Genomic DNA, 23,761 nt, shown 5'->3' on the forward strand with positions numbered 1-23,761 from the left:
GTGCAAGATAACATAATGAATCTTTCAAATGCATTACTGAAATTAAGATATGCTTCTTAATGATAACAGCTTTGATTGCTATTGTGTGTTCCCAGTGAGGAAATGGTGATTCCAAGGGATTAGATTAGGTAGAAATTGGGTATGGTGTTCTCAGATGTAATAGTAAAAGTATGTCAAGAAATAATTATTTCAAACTAAAAATTTTACAAATGTATTACTACAAAATCTATAAGATAATGACTGATCTCAATTTAAAAATAGTTGCACGTACCCAGAACAGTTATATCATATTTCCAGGAGGTGCAAAACCTACTTTCTAGTCTGGAATGTAGAATATTAGAAACTAATTTTTTGGGACATCTTACTTCCTAATGATAGATTTATAATAATGATCATGTATTTTCTCAATCAATTCTCAGTAATAATTTATGTATTAAATTTACAGACTTCTTAATGATTCTCTCTACCTCCCTCCCTCCCTTCTTCCCTCCTTCTCTCTCTATTCTCTCTCTCCTCCTTCTCTCCTTTTGAAAGCCAGACAATATCTATATCTCTTGTCTTTTGGCATCCTAATTTTGTCTCCTGTAATTAACAAAATATTTCTGAGTGGTTTCACAATTAAATCATTATCTCAGGATCTGGAGATTTCATCAACTTAAAATGGGAGATGTTCTGCATCAATGATCCATAACTACATCAATCATGTCAATACTACTTGCCATATAGTGCTTTTTAACTCAGCAGTTTTTCCATATTTCTAGATGATATTCAACTATTAGAAAGAGCTTCTTTTGTTGTCTTTCGTTCATGCATTTATTCAATTATCTATATATATACATGTATATACACATACATATATATGTATATATGAATTTTTATATCATTTAGTGGGTCAAATACATAATATCATTTACTTTGATACGCAATTTTTTCTGAGGTTTGGATAGTAGGGACCTCTGTCAGGTGTCTTCTGTATCCTTTGGACAGGCCTCCATCATTCTTTCAATACTTTCTTACGTTTTTGTATATGTTCCAGGTTTTTTGTCCTAGATCTGAAATCAGCCATTTTACTAGGAGCCCTGGTTCCTTTAAGTGAAGAATGGTATTTAGAAACCAAAATAATTTCCATGTGTATGTGTATATATGTATATGTATACCTACAGTTATATGTACATAAGTGTGTGTCTGTATATTCATAATCACACATATGTGTCCATGTCCATATCTTTGTGTAAGTTTACATGTATATGTTCATTATAAACATATACATATAAGTGCGTAAATTCATACTAACAACCTGATTCTAGTTTATCATAGCGTTTATTTTAGTGTAGCCATTTTATATATTTGCAATTCTTTTTTCTAACATTCAGAAACCTTGTTTTCATTATTTTAAACATGTAATTTGCTTCCTCCATAAGTTAATGTGAAAATTTTATGTTCTCTCTCGTCTTGTTATAGTGAAGATGTGGGATGTAGGATTTTAGTGTTTTATGTTTGTTTTTGTCTATATCCTTATTTTGAGAATGTATGAAGATATTCAGATTTTTGTTCATCTATCCAGAATTCTCCTTTTTAAATTCTAATTGCCATCTGAGTTTTAGTTTTCTGAAACCGTTTACAGTTTTTATAAAAAATTATATTATTTATTGCATAATATTAAGGCAGATTTCCATGCAAAGCAAATCTTTATGCCAAAACAGAGCATTTCCTTTGAATCTCTGTTGTTAGTCTTTCTCAGAAAAATTAAAATATATATCTACTCTCCCCCACCTCTCCCTCTCTCTCCCTGTCCCTCTACTTCTCTCTCCCCTGGGTCCCCTCCTCCTCACTCCCTCTTTCAAACAGCTGAGACAGTCACAGTATGCACATTCCCAACTTTGCACCTGGCCCTTCAAACCCTTACAAAGTTAAAGTGCATAAGGTGTGTCTGAAAGGAACCTTTGCTGATTTCTCCTCCTACTGGCCTCTGGCTAAAGTACACAACCCCTTCAGCTTTGGTATATTTTTCCTTCTCTTATTACCTCCTGGGTGTCCCATCACTGCTTTAGCAGAACACACCTACCTAGGCTAAGGGAAAAATAAAAGCAGACTTTGATTTTTCTTATCATCTTAAGGACCCAGTTAATATTATAATAATTATTGCATTGTATATTAAAAGTTTCTAAAATATAGCTTTCTACTTGTGAAACCCTATTTTAACAACTTTTAAAATGAAAACATGCATAATTTAACATATATTGTTTTAAAGAAACAATTAAAACCATGAAATATGTCATATATTTTTTAATAAAAATGAAAATTTCAAATTTAAATTCAAAATTTTTATTTCAAAAGTTTTAGTGGAATTAAATTCAAATAGGTTTTCAAAGTATTAAATATTTTTGTTTAAATTTTTAAAATTTTAATGACCAAAAATTTTTGAGATAGGTTTTCAAGATACTTTCCAATCAGTAAAATGCATTTTAACAGGTGATTTCTATAGAATATTCAATACAATAAAGTACAGATAAAAAAGAGTAATTTTAATTTACATAAAGTAATATTACCTTAATTTAAAAAAAAAAGATAATCACAGAAGCTTGCAGTTCTCAAATGAGCCCCTGTTCTATATTATCCTTTACATTCTTCTTTTATATTATTTTTATCTTATGTGGGAATTAAAAAGAAGAAATACTGTTTTTAATGCTTCTAGAAAGCTGTTATTTTACAATGTAACCACTATGTTGTTTAAATCACAGTACAAGTTCTAAGACATAGTATAGATTTTTAAAAATTTATTTTCTTTTTATTAAATTTATTGGGGTAACATAGGTTCATAAAATTATACAAGTTTTAGGTGCACCATTCTACACCAAATCATCTGTACACTGTACCAAAGTTTTGACTTAAAAATTTATTTGTAATATTAGTATTTTATATATATATATACATACATATATATTTCATTCAATAGATTATTATATAAAAGCATATAGCCAAAAGACAAAAATTAAACTATAATATTTCATTGATGAAACTTTATGATTAGAGCTTTTTATTCTGTTACAGCAATTAAATTTCGATATAATTTACAAAATATTTAAAGCAATTTAAATCTTTTTGTCTGTGTGTGTGATTCTATAACTGCATGTCTGAACCACAGTTTTTTATAATTAATATAATTTTTCATCGGAATATTAAAAAGTCAAGTCACGATTTGACTTTGGGTGGCAAGCACACAATGCAATATATATATCAAGTATCATAGATATGTACATCTGAAACCTATATGATCTTATTAACCAATGTCACACAAATAAATTTAATACAAAAATTTTAAAAAGAATATGAGCAGTCTATTTTATATTTGCAGCATAAAGATTCTTACATAAAAGTTATCCAAGGAGATAAATAAATCCTTTAGATAATATATATTAATTTTTAATCAATTATAAAATATGACAAAATTTATCTGTTCTATATGTTTTATTTTTAACAAATACAGGAATATTTAATATACTATATAAAAGAAAAATAATTATAGCTTTTAAAACTTACACATAAAAAATATCAAATTTAACATTAACCTATGATAATATTACATATGCTTGGATATGCAGTTTATTTTGTTTGTTTCAATTTGTCCAGTATCTTTGAGATTTTGTATTTTAAGATATTGTACATTCTGTGTACCTCAAGCAAAAAAGCAAAAAGATAAAAGTAAGCGCTTTTTTACCCTAAATGTTTGCTCCAGATAATGATTAGCTTTAAAATAGTCTTTGTGCCTGGCCAGTGTGCCTCAATGGATTGAGCACTGTCCCATGAACTGAGATGTCCCAGTTGGATTCCTGGTCAGGGCACATGCGTGGTTGTAGGCTTGATCCCCAGTTGGGGTTATGCTAGAGGCAGCTGATCCTGTTTCTCTCTCACATTGATGTTTGTATCTCTCTCTCTCCCTTCCTCTCTCTCTAAAAAATCAATAAAAACATATTAAAAAATAGTCTTTGTATATCATTATTAGAATTTGTTGCACATGACATAGATTTAATCTGAAATAATGCTGTTATGGCAAACTGTTCATTGAAATAATATTCATTTGAATTAATGACAGATTTCTACACAAACCATTTATTAAAAATGTACAGATTTTTATCTTCTACTTAAATGCATATTAACTCATCATTTTCAACTTTGTAACAGTAAAGAACTGCTACACTCAGAAATATACCAAACATTGATTGGTCGCAATATTTTTGTTGGTAATGATTTGGTTATAATAACAGCAGCCAAACATTTAAAATGTTTTTTTCTTCTATATTCTTTGAGTGGACCAGCCACTGTTACTGCAATTGTTATGATGACTTCTCTATTTAGGTATACATTTTCAGTAAATCAATATTATTGTCAGTGACCTAAGTGAACTGCTTATTGTGGCTTAAGAGACTTTTGTTCTATTGAATAACATGTGTTATCAAGTGTCAGAACATGTCAGTTTCAGTGTCCAGCTTTGCAATAGCTTTGAAAATGAATTGAGGCTATCATCCAGACACTGTCATATATCAAGGAATTTGTCTTTAAGTGACATCTTTAGGATTAATTATTAATTGTTGCAGGCTTTAGTTTAAAAAACCAAAAGAATGAATGAAACAGATTAAAAACATGGGTGTAATCATGAAGTATATTATGTTAATAATTACTGCTTTTAATATTTTTACTGTATCTGTAGTTTAATTTGTAATAAATATACAATTGGTGTTGAGTTGATGGATTATTTCAAAGATTTCTAATTGGTAAGTTACTATCAATATGCTAAAATAAACAAAACTATTGTTTAATATTCTTGCAAAACAAATGAGATATAATAATGTAATTAGTCATTTTCAGCTGTTCATAGATTTTTTTTTAACCTTTAAAACATTTTAACACACTGAAAATGACTTTTATCATAAAAATTAAAACCAGGTACTTTTTCAGAATAGGATAATCAACACCCAGGGACCCATCATCTATATTTAATATATTTTAATATTTTTCTAAGTTGCTAAAGAAATTTTAAGAAAAATATAATGAATATATTTGAAACCTGTTTTATGTCCATGTTAATTATTCTCCATTCTTCTTTATAAAAAGATTAGCACTATTCTTAAGATGGTATGCATTCTTCAAAATATGTTTTAATATTTTATTAATACTAGCTCCAAAATTAAATAATTAGATATAAATCTAACAGTATCTGCATTTATCTCATGTAAAGAAACTATAAAACTCTGATTAATAAAATCAAAGAAAAACTAAATAAAGATACATTTTATATTCATAGATAGAAAGGTTATATTATTAAGATATCAATTCTGCCCAACTTCATTACTAGATTCAATGAAGTCACAATAAAAATCCAAGTGATTTATTTTGAGTGTATTGACAAAATGATTCTAAAGTCTATGTGTAGAAGAAGAAGACCCAGAATACAATGTTAAAGGAAACATAATATTAATAAGAACAAATTAGAGAACTGTCACCACCTGACATCCAGATTTACCATAAAGTTATAGTAATCAAGACAGTGTGTTATTTAAAAATAGATAAATAGATCAATGAAACAAAATAGCCCAGAAATAGACCCATATTAATATTGTCAATTGAGATTTGACAAAGAGGTAAAGGCCATTCAATAGAAAAATTATGGTCTCTTAAAAATGGTACTGGAACAGCTGAACATCTATGTGAAGAAAAATAAAGAATTTAGACACAGACTTCGTACATTTTCATAAAAATTATAAAACTCCTTGAAGATAACAGAGAAGAAAAATCTAAAGACCTTGGGTTTATCTTTTTAAATATGACACCAAGAGTATGATTCATGAAAGAAAGAATTAATAAGCTGGACTTCATAAAAATTAAACATTTCTGTTCTATGGCAGATAATGTCAAGACGATGATAAGACAAGTCAGGGACTAGAAGAAAATATTTGCAAAAGGCATATCTTTGTATATTATATCATGCATAATATACAAAGAACCATTAAATGTCAATAATAAAAAACAAACTCAATTAAAAATGGGCTTTAACAAACACCTAAACAAAGATTTACTGATGTAAAATAAGCATATAAATAGGTGCTCCATACCGTATGTTATTAGGGAAATGCAAAATAAAACAATGAGATACAACTATACTCCTCTTGGAATAGTCAAATTTCCATAACACTGACAATACCTAATGCTCATGAGATTGTAAAACAATGGGAACTTTCATTCACTGCTGATGGAAATGCAAAATGATAGTCATTTTGGAAGTTAGTTTGACAGTTTCTTAAAAAAATTTTTTTTCTAAATAATATGTTGCATATATTATTCTGATACTTTCTTTTTCATTCATCATATATTTCAGTAAACATTTTATCAGTATATATTTGTATAATATTTTTTCCTATTTAGTTAATATTTTTGTTAATTATTTTGATTCTTTTAAAATGTTCACTATTGTAAACATATCACATATGTATAACTTTATACATATCTTTGTGTACCCATATTTAAGACTTTTATGTGTATACAAACACATATATTTTCCAACATGTTCCCCAACATTGTTCTTTATCCTCCCATGAGCAGTGGATGAGATTCAACTGGTCCTTAGAAATACATATCTCATTTTATTTTATGTTTCCTGATTATTTTTTACTGACTACTTAAATTTCTTCCTCTCTGAACAGCTTGTTCTTTTTTTCACCTATGTTTTCTGACTTTCTCCTAACCTTAAACTGATTTCAGCAATGTTTAGTGCACATATCTTTGTAAGCATCTACTTAGTTATCACTAACAGTTTATTTTCTCAAACACAATTCAGATTGAAAAGTCAAAAGGCTGCTGTATTGAAGGCATTTTCAAAATAGACTTTTTCTTTTTTTTTTAGATTAGATTAATGTACACAGGAAAATTAAGCTGAAAGTCCAGAGTTTCCATATCCCCCCCCCCCACTATCAACATCCCCCACCAATACATCTATTTCAACTGAACCTATACAGACACATCAGTATTACCCAAAGTCCACAGTTTACATTAGGGTTCACTCTCAGTGTTGGACCTTCTATGGGTTATGACGAATGTAGAACACGTTTCCCCCATTATAATAGCTTATAGAATGGTTTCACTGCTCTAAACATCCTCTGAGATGTACCCACTCATTCCTCCTTCCCCCTAACTGATGGTAACCAAAGATCTTTTTATTGTCTCTGATATTTTGCCTTTTCCATAATGTTATGTAGTTGGAATTATACCATATATAAGCCTTTTTTGATTGGCTTCTCTAATTTGGTAATATGTATATAAAATTCCTCCATGTCTTTTCATAACTTGATAGCTCATTTCTTTTTAGTGCTGGGTAATATTTCATTATCTGGATGGACCACAATTTATCTATTCACTTACTGATGGGCATCTTGGTTATTTCCAAGTGTTGGCAATGATAAATAAAGCTGATGTAAACATCTGTGTATAGGCTTTTGAGTGGATGGACATTCATTTCATCTCATTTGGGCAAATATCAAGCAGTTGCCATTATTGGATCATATTGTAAGTTTAGTAAGAAACTCCCAAACTGTCTTCCAAAGTGGCTGCCATTTATTTATTTCTTATCCAGAGGTAAACTGCCTTGGGGTTCCAAATATCTCTTGCGCATTGCACCATCATCCTCAAAGAATGTCTCTAAACAGGGGCTGGGATACCTCCCTTCTTTCTTAGCTTTCTGATCTCTGTGGAAGGCCTCTGGAAGCAGATGCCAGCACTGTGCAGTGCACACTAATCAGATGGTACAAAGTCATATCCAGAGACCTCTAGCATCTGTTTCATGTCACAATGGGTGTGAATTTCAATAATGGTTGAGTCAGTGCATTGTGCTGGCAGCAGTTTTCCCTAACATGAGACAGGCCTGGCGATTAATATTCACAAAACCTCTTTAGCAATAGGCATGTTGAGCTGTCAGGGTAATCATCATTAATAGTTGGGCAGTTTTCATCGAGCTCTTTAGAATTTTCTCAGTTTGAGAATCACTTTGCTGCTGCTGCCATCAACTAGATTGAAGGGTCAATATCAACCCTATAATCAATTAAACACTCAGTAAATGAACTCATTGTTCTCATTTTCATGAATACACCATATGGGTTCTCTTTGAAGCACAGAACATTTGAGCTGGCTTCCTCCTGTAGTTCTTTGAGATCTCATACTACAACTTGGGAAAGTCTTCAGGAGTCACATACACAATAAATTCTTTATGAAAAATCTTCATTTAGATTGTTTATTAATCCTCATCTGAGGATATGCTTAGTGATTTTTGAGAGAAAAGAAGGGAGGGAGAGAGAAGAACATCAATGTGAGGGAGAACATGGACCGGTTGCCTTCCCTACCTGTCCCAACCAGGGATCAAACCCACAATTTAGGTATGTGACCTGCCTCGAAATCAAATCTTCAACCTTTTAGTATAGGGAACCATGCTCCAACCAACTGAGCCACAAGGGATGGGGCAACCTTCATATAGATGTCTAAGGTCATTTTGGTTCTACCACTTATTTCATGCCAGTCTCTGACTCAGGGCTGCCTTTTACGTCCCAACCAGGGCAAATTGAATAAGTAGGCGTTCAATGCCCCTTACTTCAGTCTGCATATTTTCCATGGGCCTATTATCTAGTTACCAATCCTCTCTTCTGTGCAGTTGATAGCATTTTTTTTTTTTTATTGTAATTCTTTACCTCTCTTTTTCCTGGCTGGAGCTTCATCATGGAAAGAGTGCTTATTTGCCCCACACTTTCAGGCTTGGTCATGATTCCGTTTTTGGACAGTGATCTATAGATAAAGGTGGACGGGTGCTATTTCAGAGTCGGGCTTATGAAGGTTTGCATGCTTCTACTTATTCTCTCGACCTTCAGCCACTCCATGAGAAGAGCTCGCTAGTCCAGAAGGGATGAGAGATATTGGTAGCTGACATAACAGACCTATAAACACGCCTCCCACTTCAGCCACTTGCCAAAGAAACCTGAACCAACTTCACCTGTATAAATTAGCCAGATAACAGGAAACCACAGTTAGGGAAATAATAATAAATGATTGCTATTTTTAACCACTGAGTTTTCAGTTTTTTGCTAAGCAACAACACAAACCAATATACTCTGTATAGTACAGGAAGTTCACGTCCCCTGGAGAGAAAAAAACATAATAAAGAAATTTAAATATCTGTTATCACTTTAATCTCCTTTTCTAGTAGAGGTGAAACTTCTATGGCTTAGGGAATCTGTACTTCTCTGTATACAAGTCTTCCTCTAAATGCCACTGAAAAAATTAACTTATAAACTGTTGCCAGTTTTCCCTGGCTACTCTGGAACATTTCTCACTGGTTCTAGCCCATGAAAAGAATTACATTTCACTTTTGCTGATGAGAGATGGAAAAAAAAAAAAAAACAGGAACAGATATCCTACACCCTAAAAGAGTTATATAACCTCATCAATTTATATTGTCATAAAGCTGGTCAGACAAAAGGAGAATAAACATGACTTAAATGAGCCAGCATTGTCATGGGTGGGGAGGAAAGACTTAATATGCTAATATGAGCATCTGGGTGTGTATAAAATATGCTAGGTAATAAAAAACAGGACTTAATTTTATTTATTTATTCATTCATTCATTCATTTATTCAATCAACCCCGTACCCTTTCTATGCCCTCTTCCACCTCCCTCACTCCCCTGCCCCAAGCAATCACCACACTGTTGTCTATGTCCATGTGTTCTCTCTCTTATTTTTCTTTTGTTCAACCCCTCCCCCCAACCCTCCACTCACCAACCAGAGCTGTCGGTCTATGAGTTAAGACAAGACTTAGCTTAGATTACTGAGGTAGCACTGCCAGAGTTTTCTTGATATGTAATGTAGGGAGAAGTCTATAGGCTCATGAAAATGTTTTAATGAATCATTTCTAGCTAAACTGTTTCTTTTCTATCCTCAGAGAATATAGGAGGACATTCCGATCACCTAGGAAGAAACTCCATTCACCCAAGAGGACACTCCACCCACAGGATTCGGCAGGGGGCACTAGTGTCTTTATGAGCTCTGTGGTGATTGTCCTTTATAGGCTGGATATAACAGTGTAGGATGCCATGTTGTCAGTGAAGTTGTTTTCCCTGATATGAATTAGCATAATGGGATCCAATCATAGATAAAGCTTGTTGAATATGCTTGCCTATCTGGTAAAAAATTGAGCAAATAACCACATAAATCAGAGAAACAGAATGATGATTTATAGATTGATTCACAGATATCCTTGGCAGTGGCTAATCATTGATGGGTTACTAGAAACAAATTACATGGGCAATTTGTTATGATGCTACTTTACATATATATATATATAGAGAGAGAGAATTAAATATAAAGGTCTGCAGAACAGAAACATGATAAACTTGCCTTTGTAGGGATTCCTAGACTCTTACACAACTTCAGACCTAAGCTATGTCACACACTCAGCACCTCATCTGAAGGATGGTTAGTACCTTTGAAGTAGAACCTTGCAATATAGTCACATGTTACATGTACCTTCCTGAAGAACTCCTCAGAGGATCTGAGGCCATTTACCAGTATAACTTGACTAATGAAAGAAAGATATGCTGACCTTTTAGAAGTTGGCTCTGAACTTATTATCTTTGAAATATCTCTGCTCTAGTAAAAATATAAATTTTTTTAAGTTTGGTAGATTGGTCACAAATCTATGTGTTGTTTTGTTTTGTTTTCCCCCACAATTCCTGAATATTTACTGAAGTCAATATATTTAGTAGTAGACAGAATTTCCACATTGGAATAAGATATTATAAAGGAAAGCCCAATTGAAAGATTTTTAAATGCCCCTTTATACTCATTCAGATTTTAAACTGAAAGGAATTATACATTCCTATGGGACTTGTAGTGATTAGCATCCTCTTGAAAGGCTTCAACATTGCAGGGGCAGTGATTCAAAGCATATCCTCATTTGTTTCACCAGACTGGACAGTGCAAAAGCCATAGAAAATGATAGAAATAATAAAAGATGACAGGAAACTTAAGCAGGTTGTAATACAAATTCTGACAGCAATTAAAGATTTTTGATCTCTATTAAGATGGATAAACATAGCCCTTGGTTCTTGGAGAGCAACTGTGACATGGCAAATGAGTCTGTTTTAACCCTAATCAATGAATTTGTCCAACTGTTTTTTAAAGATATTTTAGAAGACCAAGGTAAAGAAATACCCATTTTTCTCACATTGATCTACAAATTCAACAGAATTCCAATTAAAATTTTCCCTGGTCTTTGTTTGATTGTTTAGATGTAGGGATTTATGCATAACATAGTTGATTGTAACAGAAAACAACAACAATTGTCGCATACAACTAAAGCTTCCTAAAGAAGATTAAAAATATGAGATGTGTTGTCCTACAAGTATTGAGATATTTGAAAGGTAAGTAATTAAGATTTATGGTACTAGCAAATGACAAACTGAACTATAGAAACATAATAGATGCAGAGAAATAGATCTATTCACATATGGGAACTTGATATGTGATCAAGAAAATATTTTAAATCATGAAGATCTGTGTGTAAAAGGCTGACTTATCCAATACATGTAGCAGGCACAATTGGTTATTCATATGAAAATAATAAACTCAGATTTCTACATTATATTGCACATACAAAATTTCAGATAGATTAAAATTTAAATATGAACAGCAGGAATTTAAAATATGTAAAAGGAGCCCTGGCCGGTTTGGTTCAGCGGTTAAAGCGTCGGCCTGCGGTCCGGAGAGACCCGGGTTCGGTTCCCGCTAAGGGCATGTACCTCGGTTGCAGTTTGTCCCTGGCCCTGGTTGGTTGTGTGGGTGGCAGCCACTCGATGTGTCCCTTTCACATCGATGTTTCTCTCTCTCCCTCCTGCTCTATCTGAACAAAGAATGAAAAAGTGTCCTCGGGTGAGGATAAAAAATAAATAAATAAAATAAAATATTGTAAAAGGAAATAGAAGAAACCTCCTTTTTCCTCTTCTTTTTATTAAACTTATTGAGGTGACATTGGATAATAAGATTATATAGGTTTCAAGTGCATATTTTGTTTTTATTTGTTAATTCTCTCCTGAGGACAGTTTCCCCAGTGACCCTTAGATAGAGTGGAAAGGAGGGAGGAAGAGAGAGAAAGAGAGAAATATTGATGTGAGATATTTTGTTTGGTTACCTCCTGCACAACCTTGATTGGGGCTGGAGATTGAACCTCCAAACCAGGCATGTGCACTTGACCATAAATCTGACCCATGATCCCTCAGTCCTGGGACTGACACTATAACTGCTGAGCCAAACCAACCAGGGCTCAAGTGCACATTTCTATGATACATGATCTTCGCATTGCATTACATGCCCACCACCCAACATCAAATCATCCTCCTTTACCATATATTTGAGCCCCTTTTACCTAACTTTACTACTCCTCCAATTCCCTTCCCTTGGTAGCCAACATACCTCGGAGCCTGTGTCTAAAGTTTTTATTTGTTTTTCTAATTTGTTCATTTGTTGCTTTCAATTTTACATCCCACATATGAGTGAAATCATATAGTTCTTAGCTTTTTCTGACTTAAAGTTGTCCTTCGCCATTTCGCACTTTGACTTTCATGGCTTCACTTTATCGCGGGTTTTTCAAATACTATACTATAAAAACCACGATAGAGTGAAGCTGCGAAAGTCAAAGCGCGAAGTGGCAAGGGATGATTTTATAGAAAGAATCCTACTTGGTGGAAATTCATTTATCGTGGTAGAGTCTGGGACTGATTTACCACGATAAACGAGGGTCAACTGTATTTCACTTAGCATTATATTCTCAAGGTCCATCCATGTTGTCACAAATGGGAGCATTTTATCTCTTATTATTTTGTTGTTGTTGTTGTTGTTAGTCCGTATCCAAGGATTTGTATATAGAGTGAAAGGGAGAGAGGGAGGGAAGGAGAGAAACATTGATGTGAAAGAGACACATTAATTGGTTGCCTCCTGCACAACCCTGACCAGGGCCAGGGATCAAACCTGTAATTCAGGTAAGTGCCCTGGACTGGGAATCAATCTTGTGACCCTTTGGTCCTCAGTCTGATATTCTAACCATTGAGCAAAACAAGCCAGGGCAGTTTATTTATTCTTATAGCTGAGTAACATTCCATTGTATATATGCACCACATCTCCTTTATTAAATCATCTATCAAAGAGTACTTTCGTTGTTTCCATGACTTGACCACCATGAATAATGCTGCAATAAACATAGGGTGCATGTGTCTTTGCAAATAAATGTTTTTAAATGTTTCATGTAGAAACCCAGAAGAGGGATTGCTGGGTCATATGAACTCTACACTTAATTTTTTGAGGAACCTCCATACCGTTTACCATAGTGGCTGTAAAATGACTGAGTCAAAGGAGAAATAAAAGGTGAGATCCAAAGATATATAGAGACAAATGAGATTGACAATACAACATATCAAAAATTTTGGGAAGTAGCTAAAGCAGTAAAATGAGGGAAGTTTGTATCATTACAGGCCTACCTTAAGAAACAAGAAAAATCTAAAATAAACAACCTAATGTTACACCTTAAAGAATTTGAAAAAGGAGAAAAAGATGCCCAAAATCAGCAGAAGAAAGGAAATTAAAATTCGAGCAGAATTGAATGAAATAACGAACAAAAAAAAGCTCATATAAAAAGAGTTGTTTCTTTGAAAATATTAATAAAATTGAAAAAACCCTTGCTAGACTCACTAAGGAAAAAAGAGAAAAGACTCATACTAACAAAATCAGAAATGAAAGAGAAGTTACCAAGACATCACAGAAATACAAACGTACAAAGGATCATACTAGAATACTATGAAGGACTAAATACCACCAAATTCAATAACTTAGAAGAAATGGATAAGTTCTTAAAAATACAAAACCTTCCTAGACTGAATCAAAAAGAATTGAAAAATCTAAATGGACCAATCAACAGTGAGAAAAACCATCAAAAACCTCCTCAAAAATAAAAGTCCAGGATCAGATGGCTTCACTAGAGAATTCTAACAACCATTCAAAAGAGATTTAACCCTTATCCTTCTCAAACTCTTCCAAATTATTAAAGAAGAGGCAATAAATACTTCCTAACACATTTTGTGAGCCAGCACAACCCTGATACCAAAACCTGGCAAGGATAGCACATACAAAAAAGGGAAAACTACAGACCTAAGTATCTCTAATGAATAGAGATGTAAAAATCCTAAGGTAAACTATTTTAAACAAGATAAAAAGCAAACCAAATTAGTACAAACTAACTAATTCATTCAATTACATTAAAAATGAAGATTTAGTATTCAAAATTTATCAGAGAATACTTTCAGTGCATACAACTAACAAAATAATAATTATAATATATAACAAGAGGAGAACATTAATGGGCAGAAGACATAAATAGGCATTTCTAGATAGAAAAATATATCTTGAAATGTATGAAAAAAATACCAAACCTTGTAAGTTATGAGAATACAGAGAAAAACCACAAGGATATATAATTTTACACATAGGAGATAAACTCAAATGGAATAATCTGACAATGCAAATAGTAATACTTATTTACTTTTGCTGAGTATGAATGTTATATTTTCAAAAAAATAAAATAAAATATCATGGTATAGTAAATGGGAAATGTCTACCTTACAGTTCAACTAATCTATTTCTAGGTCTAAAGCCTAGCAGGTGTGGGGAACCTTTTTACTGCCAAGGGCCTTTTGGATATTTATAACATCATTTGCAGGCCTTACAAAATGGTCAACTTAAAAATTATCCTTCTATTTTTGGCCAGGCTAATTTGGTGAGGTGTGTGATGTTAGCTGGTATTGATTTTGTGGGATTTATGTTCCCCCCGACTAACTGTCTGGAGTAACACTAGTACTTATGTATTTGGATAAATATTTAAAAACTTAAATAGCATTATTATTTCTAAAAATGAAGAGGTAAATAACCCCCAAATCCATGTCCAGGAGCATAATAAATAAATGTTGGCATATATCTATGTAGAATATTCTACAATAATTAAAAATAAACAACAGATAAAATATGTTAATAGATAATGCAGAAATATCAAGTTTAACAAAATAAATTTTCAGAAGACTACACACAATATTATCTAGCTATAATAATATGCAAACTAAAGAGCATTTTGTTTAGGCATACATGCTGTAAATGCTGCATATTAAGAGCATGGGTATTAAACATAAATTCAGGATATTCAGTACCACTGGGTGGGAGAGTAGAAGAGCATTTGGGGACAAGCACAAGGATATTGGTGATGTCCTGCTTCATAAGCTGAATAACAGGTATATGAATGTTCATCATGTTATTTGTTAAATTACACATATAAAATAAGTGGTTCAGTAAAATATAGCCTCTGACTTGTTTGTTGGATCCACAGAGGTTTATATGAGCATTTCAATTTCACACACAAGTCCAGAAAATCTGGGGCTGCAAACACACCTTTCAAAAAAAGAAATTTAATAATTCCATTGATATAAATGTATAAAGTCAAAGCTTCAAATAATTGTAGCATGGCAAATGATTAGTAATAAATGTTCAATTTGTCAATTAAAAATGATAAATCTGCATATATTAAGATACATCTACATGCATAAATATCAATTTTTTTCTTTTTGGTTTCCTCTACCTGAAATTGTTGACCTCATCTTCACAGTCACCATAATTCCAACAAGGAAGGGAGAAGCACGCATTCATGTTAATTTCACAGAGTTCCCCTTCAGATCCTGCAGAGAGAGAGGTGAAGGATATGGATGAGCAATCCTCATTTCAGAGTGCGAATCAGATCAGTGATAAAGAGTCAGAATTTGCTTATAATGGAAGTTAAGAAAAAAAGAAAGAGAAAACACCTCACCTCTGGTTTCTAGTACAACTCTATTCCATATCATGTATAAATAAAATTATGCTAGTTTCTAATTAACGAGTTCACACAAAAGAATCAAAGGAGGAATACTTTACTAAATTCCCTGAGAAAGTAGAATCATTGCTAATGTTGCTGTTGTTTTAAGGTATTTAATTATTTGTACAAGAATAATCAAAATGATCTAAAAAACAAATAAATTAATGCAATGACCAATCTTTAAAAAAATGAGCTTCAGCAATCAGATTTATTCAAGCCAGTTAGCAGATGAGGCAAATTATTTAATTGCTTTTCATATCTAAGTGATTCAAAGAAAACAAATTATTTTGACTCATAGCTACATAATCAATCATCCATTTAAACACATGCCAGTTACATTTTAAAATAACAAAGAACATTAAAAAAATTATACAGACTGAAAAGAGGCAGCTGTAATTATTTCAAAACACTTGTGTCAGAAAAATCAGCATAATTATCACTTTTTAAAACATATTAAAAATATATTTATGATAACCATTTAAACAATTATTTTTATGATTATATATCTATACTCATTTTGTCTTGCTACCATTTATTTATACTAGTTAGAAAATATACAACATGAGATTTTCCTTTCTCTTACTCTTGTAGTGATATAACTATGCACCAAATAATTTCAGTGACATTTTATATGTCAGTATCTACTCAGATTTCTGTTCCTCTAAGAGAACTGATTTTATTATTGGCACACACATAGACTGCCATTGGAACACAGCAGCGTCTGAAAGAGAGTACAATCCAACTACCCATGAATGGCCATCTTCCTCCCCTAGTATATTTTCATATAATTTCCTTTTTTCTTTCTATCTGCAAACATCTCTTCATGTTCAGAGTTTCAAATCATATATAATATTGTCATGTAGACAATATATCACTGTGTTCTTGGCCTCTATCTGTGTATCATGACCTTTTAGTTTCAGCGACTATTGCTCAGTGGAAAATCCTCTTCGTATTTCCTCACTCAGATTATCATGCAAGAACACAGGATTGGCCTCCTTTATCTTTGCACATCAATCCATTGTCATTCTCTGTGTTATCCACCATCAGGTCAAATGCCAAAACCTCTTCTGGTTGGGGTATGGGAAGCTAGTACTACATCTTATAAAATCTGTCTGCCTCATCAGCATATAATAATGTGCAAACCTAAAAATTACTTGATCCAAAAGAAGACAGTAAACAAACAAACAAACTATGGAAACACATAGAAAACAAATAGTAAGATGATTTACTGAAAGCTATATATATATCAATAATTACATTAAATATGTTAAAAAACACTTCAATTTAATATAGAAATAGACTAAGTAACAGAACCAACTGTATGATATCTAAAAGAAATTTACTTTAAATGTAAAGATAAATATAGGTTAAAAGAAGGACGATAAATAAAGATGCACCATGAAATACTAATCATAAGAAACCTGAAGAGCCCATGTGATGAATAGACCAGATAGTCTTCAGAACAAGCAGTTATTAAATTGTCTTATTTTTTCTTACTCAATTATCAAAAACTTCACATTAAACTCTGAAGTTGCATGTTTATAATTTCATTCATGTATTAGGTTGTATCCTCAGCATTAAAAATGAAATTAAAATGAGTTATTTCCAAGTTAATATGGTTTTAATTTGGGTGAGCAAATTATTATTCAACACATTTCATTCATCAATCACTATTGCTGTTATATATAAATTGCCAATGTTATAGTACAGTTATAAATAACATAATAAGCTTTGGCTTTAAACATTTGATTAGAATTAATTTTTTTTTCAAGTTAAAGATTTAGAGAGTTGGATGCATTCCACCATTTCTACTTTGAGTATGACTAGCTTTATCTGGGAGGCAGGGCACCTTGACACTAAAATGTTTCCTAGAAATGTTCCTGTGGGCACTTAGGCTCAGGGCGTTGGCTACTTAGAGAAAGGCCTTCCCGAGTTCAGCTTGGCTGATGAATCAGAAGAACATTCAGGACCTGGGAACTCAAACAGCTCACAAGATAACCTTATTTTTGTTATTTTGCCTTGTTCATTTAGTTTGACATTTCTAAGATGGAGTTTTGTTACCAAGGAGCAACATATGTCAGTGGGCTGAGGAAATGAGATGAGATTGCTGAAATGCAGGAGACATTGAGAGAACAAATAAAGTAGGCATGGGTTGCATTTAAAATAAGACAAAGCTTTACTGAGAAAGCTTATGTTCGAGGGATTTAAAGTAAGGAAATGTATACTTAGTCCCAAACGAAACTTTCCATAGTCCTTGGTGTTGGCAGTTGATATTTATTTGAGTAAAGGGTACTTATTTGAATACACTCAGTGAAAACTAAATGTCTGTCAAAATTAAAAGTACAGTGGATTAATTCCATGCTGTTCTCTTGTTATTTATCCCTATCCATAACTATTCAGCTGACTCTGATCCATTAACTGCGGTAGAATTCCTTATACTCACAATGAGTTGTTCTCAAACCGACGTCCTCTTGATCATTTTCTTAGTGTCTTGCTGGGGTATTGTAATAGCAAACGTGTGGGAATGGTTAATAAATAATATTTTCATACTTCTCCACTCACCCCCCCCCCCCCAAGAAACATAAGTTACTAAGTCTACTGCTCAAATCTAGGAGCTAAATCAATTACTTAATATGTTCTCATTTCTAACAAATGCAGCCAATTTATATGGAACAAAGTACATTAACAATAGTTAGGTTTTCATAAAGACTTTTCAGGAAACATTTGATCATTCAGGCCTCTACCTTGACAACTATCCCATTAGAAGTAATATAAGTTGAAATAATTAGAAATGAAAATAAATAGGGAAAACCTAGAGTATATCTTTCATGTATTCAAATAAGGTAGTGTCAAAACAAAACATTTTGAAATAAAATTAAAATTACTAAAAATGAATAATTTTCAAAAGTATTAAGGCATAATACTTTTATTTCTTCTTAATTAATTTTACTATATTTTAAAACTTTATGAAAGCAAACAAACAAAAAAAGATTTTTCTCTTCACAAGTCAGAAAATGTGTACATTTTGCTCCGCTGGTGTGGCACAGTGGATTGAGCATTGTCCCATGTACCAAGAGGTCACCAGTTTGGTTCCCAGTCAGGGCACATGCCCTGGTTGTGGTTTGAGCTCTAGTAGGTGGTGAGCAGGAGGCAGCCAACTGATGTTTCTGTATCACATCCATGTTTCTATCTCTCTCTCCCTTCCTCTCTCTCTAAAAAAAATCGATAAAAACATATTTTTAAAAAAACAAAATTATGTACATTTTTCTTTTTATTTTAACACAATATAATTCAAATACTATTTTCTTCAAAATTTGCCAGCACTACCAAAAAAAGTTGAAGATTTAACTTTGAAAACTATAAAACATAAAATTAATATTTTCAAGAGGCCTTAACATTTTTTAATACTGACTTTAATTAAACTTTTAGAAAATAAGAATAAAAGCCGATATTTTTATGTTAGCTTTGAGTAACAAATAGTTGACATTTTGAAGTTAATTGGCAACAAATTTTATTTGAAGAATTTTCTCACTATAAATTTCCAAGCTATGTAAACCTAGTAGACACATGTTACTGCATAAGCTCATGTTTTTAACTGTCAAAAGCTGTAATTTTTAATTTAGACAAACTATTTTGTCAAGTGACACATTTATTTGGTGCTTGAAATTATACACCTTAGGTAATGTGGCATTACCATAATAGTAGTATATATACTAGAGTAATAGATACATTTAAATGCAACTGCTTGCCTCCTCTGGTAGCACAAATCCATCAAGCTTAATATCCCAATTGTAAATCAGTAGCACATGTAAATGATCTGATTCTTCCTTTCATTGCACCTTACAAGGAGTCTTTTCCACATTTTAATCCTTTTAAAAGTGTCATTTATAGAAACTTCTGCTCATTTTATCTTGAAGACATATGGATGAAGTGGCTACCTCTGAAAATTGATCCCTTTAAATTAAATTAAAAGTGTTTGATAGGGTGATGTTTTTGCCTATAAAGTGTGATGCTATTCTAAGTAGAAAGATAAAGAATTTTTCCTAAAGAGAATGTTATAAGACAAATATATTTTAACAATAAAATTATTTCAGATCTATTACTATATTCAAATGTATGATAGAAATTACAGAGAATCTGTTATATTCAGTAGATATTTACAGACATCCGTGTGCATTTCATTTAAGTCATCTTTACCTCGATAACCCTCAAGTCATTGTTATATTTCATTTCTACCATCCTGAAGTTGAATTCACTTATTCCACCTCTTCTACTTAATCAGCTCTTTCCCCTCATTGTGTGCATTAGACATTACTTTTTGATAACATGCAATATACACAAAAACACTTAGACAAAGAATGGAATTTGTTGGTAGCCTAGCTGGGAAAGATGGCAGGCAGTTTGCAGAATTAAAGACAGAACTGTGGGAACTGCCGGCACAGGTTCTTTCCCAAGCATTTTCCTCCGACTGCACACAGATTTCCATGTGAAGGGAACATGGTATGGTGCTGGCTGCACCAACTGAAAAACTGGCAAAAGAAAAAAACAGCTTCTCTTAGCATCAAGTCAAAGGAAGGGCTCTTAATGGCACTATTCCAGTGCCCAGATCTGGATCAATCATAATTGCCAGACAGATGGGTCTTAACTTGAGTTCTTTGAAAGGAAAAGTATTAGAGAATGATTTGCAAACAGTAGCTTATTTGAGAGATGATCCCAGAAATGATTACAAGGGAGTAGGAATATAAAATAAGGAAGGGTGTGGTCTAATGATCAGGTTATTGCTGTGGGCAACTAAGGCTCCAGGGTGCTGGAGATCCTCTTAGAACTATCATATGAGACATCAGACAAGATTAGACACATTCAGAGTGGTATACCCTATGTTCATAGCAGCACTATTTACAATAGCTAAGGTCTGGAAACAGCCCAAGTGTCCATCAATAGATGAGTGATAAAAAAATGCTGTGGTACATTTACACAATGGAATACTATGCAGCTGTAAGAAAGAAAGATCTCTTATCTTTTTAGACAACATGGAGGGACCTGGAGAGTATTATGCTAAGCAAAATAAGCCAATCAGAGAAAGACAAATACCACATGATCTCACTTATTTGTGGAACATAGTAAACAAAAATAAGCTGATGAACAAGCTAGACACAGAGACATAGAAAGGAGTATGGTTCAGACTGACAAACCTCAGAGGAGGGGGGTAGGGGGGAATGGATGAGATAAACCAAAGAACTTATATGCATGTATGCATAACCAATGGACATAGACAACAATGCTGGGGGGTTTGGGGGAGGCAGGATGGGGAGGAGGGTGTCTAAGGGGAAAAAGGGGGAAGCATCTGTAACAAAAATAAATTAATATAAAATTGAGGAAAAAATAAATCATATGAGACATAACTCAAAGTTGTCACACTAAACAAGAAAGCTGGGCTATGCATACACAAATCCTCTCTCCTCACACATGCCTCCATCATCAGTGGGAAAGCTCTTACGACATTGCACTTTAATGTTTAGTTAACTTGTGTGTATTTCCCTTGTTCCTTAAATACCTTGTGGGCATGTCTCTGCTATGGTTAATTTCTTCAGAACCTGCCTCAACCAAGGACACATGGTAGAAAATCAATATATATCTGTTGAGTCAGTTAATAAGGAATATAATTTTCCAACTTCTAGAACATTATCAACATGCAATTGCAAGATTGATGTGCTGTGTACAGAAACTAACTTAAAGGGGTATAAAAATGAAGTGTACTATGAAATAAATTTTGAGGTGTCAATTGATTCACACTAAATCACCAAAGCAAACACTAGTGGAATACTAAGATTGAAACCCATTTGTTTCTAGGAATCTTAGGAAATTATATTTGTCTTTCTGTCATAATTTTATATTTATTAAAGCACTGATGTTTTATCACATAAATTTTTAAAAGAAAATTGGATTATATATTAAACAAACTTGCCTTGAATTATTACTATTAAATACTTCTCTGTCTACCTATTTTCCACTAAAAAATGGTCAGTGTCATAGGGATCAAATTAACTCACCTCAGTTCTAATCAGAAGACCGGAGCATTTCTTACTTTCTCTTGCAATACGATCACAATAGTTCTGATATTTTACTATACCTATACTTTTTAAGTAGATCACATTGCACCCAAATGAATTACAATGCTTTGACTATAAGTTTCAATCACACTAAGCAAAATAGTTTCCTGCTGGGCAATCAATTTGGCAGAAACCAAATGATTAGTTTTTTGTATTTGCTGGTTTCTCAGGGTAAATTTTAATGTCATTTGTAATTTAGTTGTCTAGTCTGTAGTCACATTATTACTGTGGTTCTGGAATTTTATTTATACTCATATGTAAATTGTGATGGAATCTATAGACTGACTAAAAATCATTAACAGAATTTCAGAAACATAAGCTGAACTCTCAGATATTAAGCCTTAAATCTCTTTTCTCATGACTTGCTCGATTCTGGTCACCGGACAAACACCACCAACAGGCAGAGTTCCAGGGGAGTTTCCACATTCTATAGCTGCATCAGATGTGAAGTCTTGGAATTCTTTCTAATTTCAAGTGTTGTAATCTTCTACATAAAATTTGATCTAAATATTTACTTCAAAAAAAAGATGTTATTTCTCTGACATAGACCCTAATTTCAATAATAAGTATTAAAGTAAGTAACTCTGGAAACAATATCTAAAATATTTCAGCCAACCACTTTTTACTATTCTGAGGTAGATTCAAAAACTTTTTTTTTTCCTTTATTGATTTTAGAGAGTGAGGAAGTGAGAGGTAGAGAGAGATAGAAACATCCATGAAAGAGAACATCGACTGGCCACCTCCTGCATGCCCCCACTGGGGAATGGGGCCACAACCTGGGCATGTGTCCTGACTGGGAATCGAACAGGCAACCTCTTGGTGCATGGGTCGATGCTCAACCACTGAGCCATACTGGCCAGACTGAGGTAGATTTTTAAAGTAAACTCACAGTACTTTGGCTACAAAAGCTGAACTACTAAAGGCAATATTAAGTAAACATTTTTACAGTAGTTAGACCTGATTTACAGAAATCTACAATTTCTTACATTTTAGAAACATATTTTTATATTAAATACATATATATAATTTAGAAATGATATACACTTCAAATATCTCTGTGCTGGATCACAATTAGAAAGGGATCAACACACAGATTATTGTGCCTACCTGCCACTCTATTCATTGATTTCATTAGTCACATTTCTCTGGAAGTCTTAAGTAGAATGGCAAAGTTCCAAGGAAAAATACAACATTATACTTATATAGAATGGTGAAATCTAAATTGTCCCCATGGTATTTTTGTGGATGCACAACAAGATAGAAAATATTATCACTAGTTGATAGGCAATGATAACATGTTATGATATCTCTGAACTTACTCCCACAACAGGAAAGGAATCTCACTAGATTATATAAATCCACAAGAGGCATTTATGAATTGCAAATGCATTATAAGAAAATATGATTTAAAAAACCATGCCCATCTCATAGAAAATTATATCTGTTGAAAATAGAGGAGTTTTTATTTAAATTGAGAAAAGATACCGCTGCCTCTCAATACATATTTATATGTTACTTACATTCTGAGAATATATTAGTGGAACAAGTAAAGCACCATGGAATAATTCTGCTGAATAATAGTGGCCTGTTATTGAATAATTTTTCAAAAAGTTTCACTCTCAATTTTTGTTAAAAGGAAAACTATTCATTTAAATTATGTACTTCATAATTCCTGA

General features: G+C 32.7%; 1 protein-coding gene across 1 annotated transcript in view; it reads right to left on the bottom strand.

The window, feature by feature from the left end:
• EYS (eyes shut homolog) overlaps nt 1–23,761 on the bottom strand; it is a 1,629,530-nt gene that overhangs the window by 980,577 nt on the left and 625,192 nt on the right. Inside the window, 2 exon segments of the mRNA XM_036248740.1 lie at nt 15,471–15,518; nt 15,706–15,802. Coding sequence (XP_036104633.1) covers nt 15,471–15,518; nt 15,706–15,802 — 145 coding nt within the window.

The sequence above is a fragment of the Molossus molossus genome, unplaced genomic scaffold, assembly GCF_014108415.1.
Source record: "Molossus molossus isolate mMolMol1 unplaced genomic scaffold, mMolMol1.p scaffold_m16_p_8, whole genome shotgun sequence".
Classification (NCBI taxonomy): domain Eukaryota; kingdom Metazoa; phylum Chordata; class Mammalia; order Chiroptera; family Molossidae; genus Molossus; species Molossus molossus.